Here is an 8,014-nt window from a genome sequence, read left to right as displayed (position 1 = left end):
AGATTGCTATGAATATATAAACGTCGCAATGGAATTAATTTTTTATTATTTTGTTGCGACGATTGATATGAAATCGACGCTAGTAATTAATTTAAGATTTATTTTTATTTCATGTTCGCGTCGATTCGGTGGAATTCGTCGCATAAAAGAATTGGGTTAAAAACCTAATTCGTTTCAGCCCAATTCTCCACTCTCTCTCTCTCTCTCTCTCTCTCTCTCTCTCTCTCTCTCTCTCTCTCTCTCTCTCTCTCTCTCTCTCTCTCTCTCTCTCTCTCTCTCTCTCTCTCTCTCTCTCTCTCTCTCTCTCTCTCTCTCTCTCGACTCTACCGTCGCCGGTGGCGGCGTCGTTCTGCCGGCGCGCTTCCACCATTACCGGCCACCAAACTGCCCTAATCTTAATTTGTAACCTACGCCATCAAACTCCCCCATTCTCACTCTCTCTCTCTCTCTACTGTTAGGGATCTCTGATCCGGTGTCTTGCCGCCGCCTCTGCCGTTGCCTTGCCGCCGCCTCATTTGTGAAAGCTGCCGTTTCAAAGTTTGGTGGAACCGTGTGCAGACTGTCGAGGTATAATCTTCATTATTGCCTATTTTTTGTTTCTTTTTTATTAAGACATGCATTCGATATCAGTTTTCGAAAAATTGGAACAAAATTTCTGATTTTTCGATTTTGAAACAATATTTTTCATTACAAATTCCAATTTGTTTATTTATTGAAACTGGAATAATTATGAGATTATGATTTCGGATCCGATATCAGTTTTCGAAAAATTCCGTTTTTTTTTCCTGAATGTCAAAAATTATTATCGATTTTGTATTTAAGGTGATTAAGAAACTGTAATTTCTGTAATTTTCCTTTAATTTCTCCCCAATTACAAATAAAACAAAGACAACGTGTATGGATATTTGTGTATGTGTGCTGATTTTGTGTGTATGTGTTGATTTAATGTGTATGTGTGTGCTGATTTTTTGCGTATGTGTTGATTCAATGTTTATATGTGTGCTGAATTTGGGGTGTATTTGTTGATTTTGGAGTGTATTTGGGGGTGTATTTGCTGATTTTGGGGTGTATTTGGGGGTGTTTTTGCTGATTATGGGGTGTATTTGGGGGTGTATTTGCTGTATTTGGGGGTGTATTTGGGGGTCTCTTTATTTGATAATGCACTTATGAACAACTCTCTTAATTTTGTTGACTTGTTGACTGAAGGTACTCATTGCTTTGAAGAAAGGAACGCAACTAATCAAGTATAGCTGGAAAGGGAAGCGCAAGTTTTTCACATTTAGACTTTCTCGAGTAAGAAATTATCCTTTCCCTCACCTTTACCACGACAAAGTTTTTCTGTATTCATTCAACTTTGTTGTCGCATGTTAACGCAAACTTATATGATGCAACTTATCTCTTCCTTTCGATTTTTATGCGTTCTAAATAGTAGAAGACAATCTACATTTCCATTTATTAAAAATACTTATTAAATATTGAATAATTCTTTTTAGCAATTGATTTATAAATAAATGAATAATTATGTAAAAACTGATTATATGATTATTATGTTAATAAGAAATATTTGTGTGCGTGGTTCCGTAAAATTTCTTCTCATTTCGGAAAAAGTGGTAAAGTGGTAAAGGGGGCAATATTGGGAGTTCGGAAAAATTTCTTCTCATTTCGATTATTTTTTTTTCTATATTAATTAATGCATTCTACATAATAAAAACAATATTTTGAATAACTGAAATATTTGTCATGCTATTTTTTACCAGCATCAGTAAGACTATTTACTTACTACAAAATGGCAAAGGATAGGAGTTGGGTTTTGATAGATGATCATCGATTAGATGCATTTCAAAAGGGTTGTGAAGAATTTTTGGATTTTGCTTTTAATAAGGCTGCGATTGATAATAAAATACGATGTCCATGTCGAGATTGTGAGTGTAGAAAAATTGGGGATCGGGAATTTGTCCATGGACATTTACTTTGGAGGGGTTGGGATAAATCTTATGGTTTAGGCCAATGGGTAATGCATCTAGAGTCTGAGGAAGAATATCGTCTCGGGCATCAGGTTTGTGAAACAAATGAAGCTGCTGATTTCAGAATTTCTGAAGTTGAAGAGGTGAATCATGAAACTGATGGTGGTGCGAGCGGTCGTGAGAACATGGAAGAATTGTTGCAAGCATGTGTTCATCCCGATCAACACGAATCATTGGAAGAATCCACACCGGAAGTTGATGATTTTCGTAAACTCATTGAAGAGTGGTGTATCCCTCTATATGATGGATGCCAAGAAAATTCTAAACTTTCATTCGTGTTGGAATTCTACAAAATTAAATCTCGAGGCAAGATGAGCGATAAGACGTTTTCAGACACACTCCAACTAATTAAAAAAATTCCTGGTCTAAATATTCCCGACACTTTTTACAAAGTTAAGAAGTTGATTGGGAAATTGGGGTGTGGTTATGTGAAAATTGATGCATGTGAGAATGATTGCATGTTGTTCTGGAAGGATGATGCAGACTTAGATTCATGTAGAGTCTGCAATGCTTCACGATGGAAGACTTCCATGGAGAACCAGCCGAGCTCTTCAACCACTCGCCACAAAAGAGTACCCAAAAAGGTTTTGCGACACTTCCCCTTGATTCCGAGGCTTAAGAGTTTATTTATCTGTGAGAGAACATCCATTAACATGAGATGGCATGCGGAGACTCGATGTGACGATGGAGTTCTCAGGCATCCCGCTGATTCCGATGCGTGGAAAGAGTTCGATAAGAAACATGAGTCATTTTCTTTGCAATCCCGAAACGTAAGGCTAGGTTTGGCTACAGATGGTTTCAATCCTTTTGGATCATTAAGTAGCAAGTATAGCACGTGGCCTGTCATTGTAATGATTTACAATTTGCCACCAAATTTGTGCATGCAACGTTCTCATATGATGATGTCATTGCTTATTTCTGGTCCCAAGGGACCTAAAAATGGCATTGATGTTTATTTGCAACCATTGATAGATGAGTTGAAGGAGTTGTGGATTTCGGGAATTCAAACTTTTGATATGTCCACCAAACAGTACTTTAATATGCGAGCGGCCCTCTTGTGGACTATTAATGACTTCCCGGCACTTGGTAATTTATCGGGGTGGAGCACAAGCGGTTATCTTGCTTGTCCTAGCTGTGCTGAAGATACCGTATCTGAGCGTTTGTACAAGTCAAACAAACAATGTTTTATGGGACATAGCCGCTTTCCAGAGGAAGGGGCACCACCTCCACCATCCGGGGAAGATGTCTTATCAAAAACGGAGGGAATCGATGTTGTATTTGGCGTAGGCCAAGCAGTTCATAGAGATTCTCAATGGAGAAAGAGAAGTATTTTCTTTGAATTGCCTTATTGGAAAGATAATTTGATACGTCATAACCTGGATGTCATGCATATTGAGAAGAACATTGGGGAATTGCTACTAAAGTGGCTATTAAATCTTCTTAGCAAAAATGATGGTTTTGAAAATGCAAAGGAGGACATTGAAAAAATAAAAAAAACCACCATCTGGTAAGATTGGTCCACGTTTTCCCACTCTAGTCCCAAAACTTGGGAAGTATCACAAGATGTCTGTCCAGTCTAAGAAATCGCTTTGTGATGTTATATCAAACATTAAGGTTCCTAACGGCTATGCATCCAATATAGCCCGTTGTGTGAATGAATACAAAGTAGGGGGACTGGAGAGCCATGACTATCATGTATTGGTGCAACAATTGCTTCCATTGGCAATTCGAAATGTGGGGTTACCTAACAAGATGGCTTGTACTATTATTCAATTGTGTAGTTTTTTTCGAGGCTTATGTTCCAAAACCAACACAGTTGAAGATTTTCAAAAACTACACTCTGATATTGTAAAAGTACTATGCAATCTTGAGAAATTGTTCCCCCCATCATTCTTTGTTGTGATGATGCATTTGCCGGTTCACATAGCTCATGAAGCAATGGTTGCCGGACCAGTGCATCATCGATGGATGTATCCAATAGAGAGGTATTTATAATTTTTTCAAGAGCTGATGTCATATTTAATTTCCATTAACTTATTATAATAAAATCTAATCTTTATAAAATTTCCTTTGACATAGATATTTGGGCCACTTAAAGAGTTTTGTCCAGAATAAAAAGTGTCCTGAAGGCTCTATTGCCGAATGTTACGTCACTGAGGAATGCTTAAACTTTTGCTCACTATACACCGAAAACTCCTGTGCTACACTTTGTGATGATGAACCACAAAGTGCATTTTCAATATTCTTGGGAGTATCAAATGATAGTGATGTACATCCTAAGTACAAAGTCCTCAATTATGATTTAATGGAGAAGGCACACAACTATTGCCTTTTCAACTGTGACGAAGTTCAACCTTACATTGAGTAAGTTATCTATATGGTATTTTAATTGTCAATAGTTTTCATTGAACTGCTTTAAAATATATACCATTTTCGTAGGGAGCATTTAGAGACCGTTAAGCATGTGAATTTTGAAACTTCTGCAACTTGAGAATTTTCTTCCATCCGAACGTAATTCTCCGAATTTCTTTAACAATTGAAAACTGAAGTCTAGAGATTCAAGAGTTTTCTCTTCCTAGGGTGCAAATTTTATGAGAATATTTCTAAGAATTATTTGGAACAAAAATCTTAATGTTCTTATCTGATGAATGTATGCGTTCATGATGTTGCTGCTCCTGTTATCCTTTTCTTTTTTTCTTTATTTTTTTTGTCTTTTCGATGATTTAAATATAAATATAATAATGGAATTCAATTGAAGCAGGAAAAAAATTGGGAAAAAGAAGAGAGGTATACTATGAAGATGAACTAATTGTTGTTAAAATTTAATTTTTTTATAAAAAAATTGAATCAACAATTAAAAATATTTTTTTTATCGTTCCGAAAGTAAACAAAATATTTTTATGGTTTTATCGTGTTTCAAATATTTATGCATTTTACACGTTATTACTATTGTTTTTAATAATTGTTTGCCATTTTTTTAAATACTAGAGTTTATTTCATTTGCTTTATTTTTCTCAAATATTTACTTATAGGGTATGATTGTCTGAAAAAGATCGAGCACTTTGGTCAATGCGCCACATCATCTTTAATGGATAGAAAGACTAACGGTTGTTAGCGGAAGGGTTATTTTGTCGCAATTGATAGTTCAGGAGGGTAAATGCGACAACGGCAATAGTACAAAAGTGCAAACTGTATTTAACCCAAGAAATAAAGGAAAACTCATACTTTCATCCCTCTTTGAATACTTTTAACTTGTCAAGCTCACAATTGTAATATCATGTTTATATAACAAAATTATTAAAGAAAAATCTCATTAATAAACATGTAGGAGAAAAATATAGTGCAATCGTTAGTTTTGCAAAATAAACTCCCATTTATTCCAAACAAATTTTCTCTTGTTTAAGGTTGTCAAAAGCTTTGAAAACATATTTTGTTCGACTTGTATGAATAAGAGCGCGTACGTGATTAAGGTAGAAGCGCTTACATGGCAATGGTATATATACGCATATCCCGTATTTTACAATTTCACACAAACAATTTTGAAATAATTTATATTCTTTGTGTATTTATTTTTTCGTTTGTTTTGTTAGAACAGAAATCAATTATAAGAACCAACATATATAATTGCTTCTCTAAGCAAGTTCATATCCATATTGTTGCTCTCCCCATAATTCTTTTATCCAATCTTGAAAACAACACCCACTATTCTTTCTTAATTATTATTTTGCCCCATAATTAGTAACAACCAAATTCCCATCCTTTGTGACTTCACACCCCTTCTATTTAAAGGGCTCTTCTCTCCCATTCTCTAAAATATTCACAACACTCACCAAACCAAAAAAAATAAAAAAAATAAATAAAAATCATCACATTTATAATTTTCTTGAAAAACGAAATGATGAAATTCTTGCTAGCTATTCTCTCATTGGTTCTAATTACCGGTCTCGTGGAAAGTTTCGATTTCCACGAGAACGAATTGGAGACCGAAGAGAAGATGTGGGATTTATACGAGAGGTGGAGGAGCCACCACACTGTCTCGAAGAGCATAGATGATAAGCACAAGCGCTTCAACGTGTTTAAGGCTAACGCTCATTACGTAAACAATTTCAATAAAAAGGACAATCCTTATAAGTTGAAATTGAATAAATTTGCGGATATGACTAGCCACGAGTTTAAGAGCGTCTATGCCGGAGCAAAGGTGAAACATCATCGTATGGTCCAAGGAAATGTACGAGGAAACGGAACATTTATGTACGAAAATGTACGCACCGTTCCGCTCTCCGTTGATTGGAGGGAGAAAGGATCCGTCACCGGTGTCAAAGATCAAGGGCAATGTGGTAAATTTATATATATTTTGCCATTTTTATTTGATTTAATTTTCGTACAATAATTAGAATTATTAATCAAAATATAGTTTTTTTTATCCTTTTATAGGTAGTTGTTGGGCGTTTTCGACTGTCGTGGCGGTGGAAGGGATAAATCATATAAAGACGAATAACTTGGTATCTTTGTCCGAGCAAGAACTTGTGGATTGTGACACTGAGCAGAATCAAGGTTGTAATGGAGGATTGATGGATTGGGCATTTGATTTTATTAAAAAGAAAGGAGGGATCACAACAGAGAAAAACTATCCTTACACAGCTGCAAATGGAAAGTGTGATGGCAAAAAGGTAAAATCATATATTTGCAACAAATTAAATCATAATATTGAACATATAATAATGTCTTCATATTCTGCTGCTGCAGGCGAACTCTCCAGCTGTCGCAATTGACGGACATGAAAACGTTCCGATTAACGACGAAGAAGCGTTGTTGAAAGCAGCGGCTAATCAGCCTATATCGGTTGCTATAGATGCTGGAGGTTCTGATTTCCAGTTCTACTCTGAGGTAAACTATAAATTTGTGCATACTAAGTTCAGAACTAGAGGTGGAAATTGGAACAAAATTTCTGATTCTGATTATGAAATAATTTTTTTTCATTTTGAATTTTCTAAACTTCGATTCGAAATTTTCCCGATTTTCTTTTTTATAATCGGAATTGAAATATATATGTGATTCCGAATTCTGGTTCGATTTTAATTTCTGATATTTAAGATTACTTTCTTCAAAAATTACACTGATAATATCAATATTATTAAAAAAAAAATTACTTTAGGTGGCTAAAAATTTGAAATATTTCAAATTCTGATGACTCTGATCCGAAAATTTTGGAACAAAATTGCTTTCATTCCAATTTTCAAGTTCCGATTTTCGTCGATTCTGATCCGAATATCTCGGAAATAGAATGAAGTTTTATTCTTTCCAATTTCCGAAATGATTTTTTTTGGCACATATTGGAATTGGTTTTTCACTTGGAAAAAAGTCTGAAGTCTTCCGAAAGTGCTAATTCTGATCAAATTCATCCGATTTTCATCCCAACTAACAACACATATAAACCATAACACTAGTAGAGTGCTTATATTTAAGCTTGTCGCTAAATGTTTTATATGGTAAAACAAGATCTTCAATTTCTTATCTGGGGTGATATATATAGGGAGTGTTCACAGGGGAATGCGGCACAGAACTTGATCACGGGGTGGCAATCGTAGGGTACGGAACAACACGCGACGGAACAAAATACTGGACGGTGAAAAACTCGTGGGGAGGCGAATGGGGCGAGAAGGGTTACATTAGGATGAAACGTGGGACCGAAGCGAAAGAGGGCTTATGTGGCATAGCAATGATGGCGTCTTATCCAATCAAGAACTCATCAAATAATCCCGGAGAAGATGCTGACTCATCACTCAACGATGAACTCTGAGCCACAGTTTCATTTTCTGAAAACTGTTGATTCCTTTGAACTATATATCTAATGATTAAATAAATTGTTCTATATATTATCAAACTATGTGTTCTTCCAACCCTCTTTGAATCAATTAACTTGAACATATATTTTTTTTTTAAATTAACTTCAGTACTTAAAACATGTGATTAACTGTGAAACTCACAAT

At 35.4% G+C, this 8,014-nt stretch overlaps 1 protein-coding gene and 1 long non-coding RNA gene across 2 annotated transcripts; both read left to right on the top strand.

Moving 5' to 3' along the window:
* Positions 1–1,204: 1,204 nt before the first annotated feature.
* LOC105971186 (uncharacterized) lies at positions 1,205–1,887 on the top strand. The gene is made up of 2 exons (XR_001174028.2): positions 1,205–1,293; positions 1,758–1,887. It is a non-coding gene; the product is annotated as an uncharacterized LOC105971186 (long non-coding RNA).
* Positions 1,888–5,919: 4,032 nt separating this feature from the next.
* LOC105971189 (vignain) lies at positions 5,920–7,938 on the top strand. The gene is made up of 4 exons (XM_012996040.2): positions 5,920–6,361; positions 6,459–6,694; positions 6,771–6,911; positions 7,558–7,938. The coding sequence occupies exons 1-4, from the start codon at positions 5,920–5,922 to the stop codon at positions 7,822–7,824; spliced, it is 1,086 nt and encodes a 361-aa protein (XP_012851494.1). The 3' UTR covers positions 7,825–7,938.
* Positions 7,939–8,014: the final 76 nt, after the last annotated feature.

The sequence above is a fragment of the Erythranthe guttata genome, chromosome 12 (genome assembly GCF_056151865.1).
Source record: "Erythranthe guttata isolate IM_541 chromosome 12, IM_541, whole genome shotgun sequence".
NCBI classification, from domain to species: domain Eukaryota; kingdom Viridiplantae; phylum Streptophyta; class Magnoliopsida; order Lamiales; family Phrymaceae; genus Erythranthe; species Erythranthe guttata.
The sequence above is the reverse complement of the archived record's forward strand: the minus strand, read 5'-3'. Positions and strand labels throughout refer to the sequence as shown.

What these genes read in the sequence shown, in the direction of transcription:
- LOC105971189 (XM_012996040.2), top strand. Translation starts at nt 5,920, where the DNA reads ATGATGAAATTCTTGCTAGCTATTCTCTCATTGGTTCTAATTACCGGT. An exon ending in CAAAGATCAAGGGCAATGTG is followed by an intron (nt 6,362 to 6,458) that starts GTAAATTTATAT and finishes ATCCTTTTATAG; the next exon opens with GTAGTTGTTGGGCGTTTTCG. An exon ending in ATTTCCAGTTCTACTCTGAG is followed by an intron (nt 6,912 to 7,557) that starts GTAAACTATAAA and finishes TGATATATATAG; the next exon opens with GGAGTGTTCACAGGGGAATG.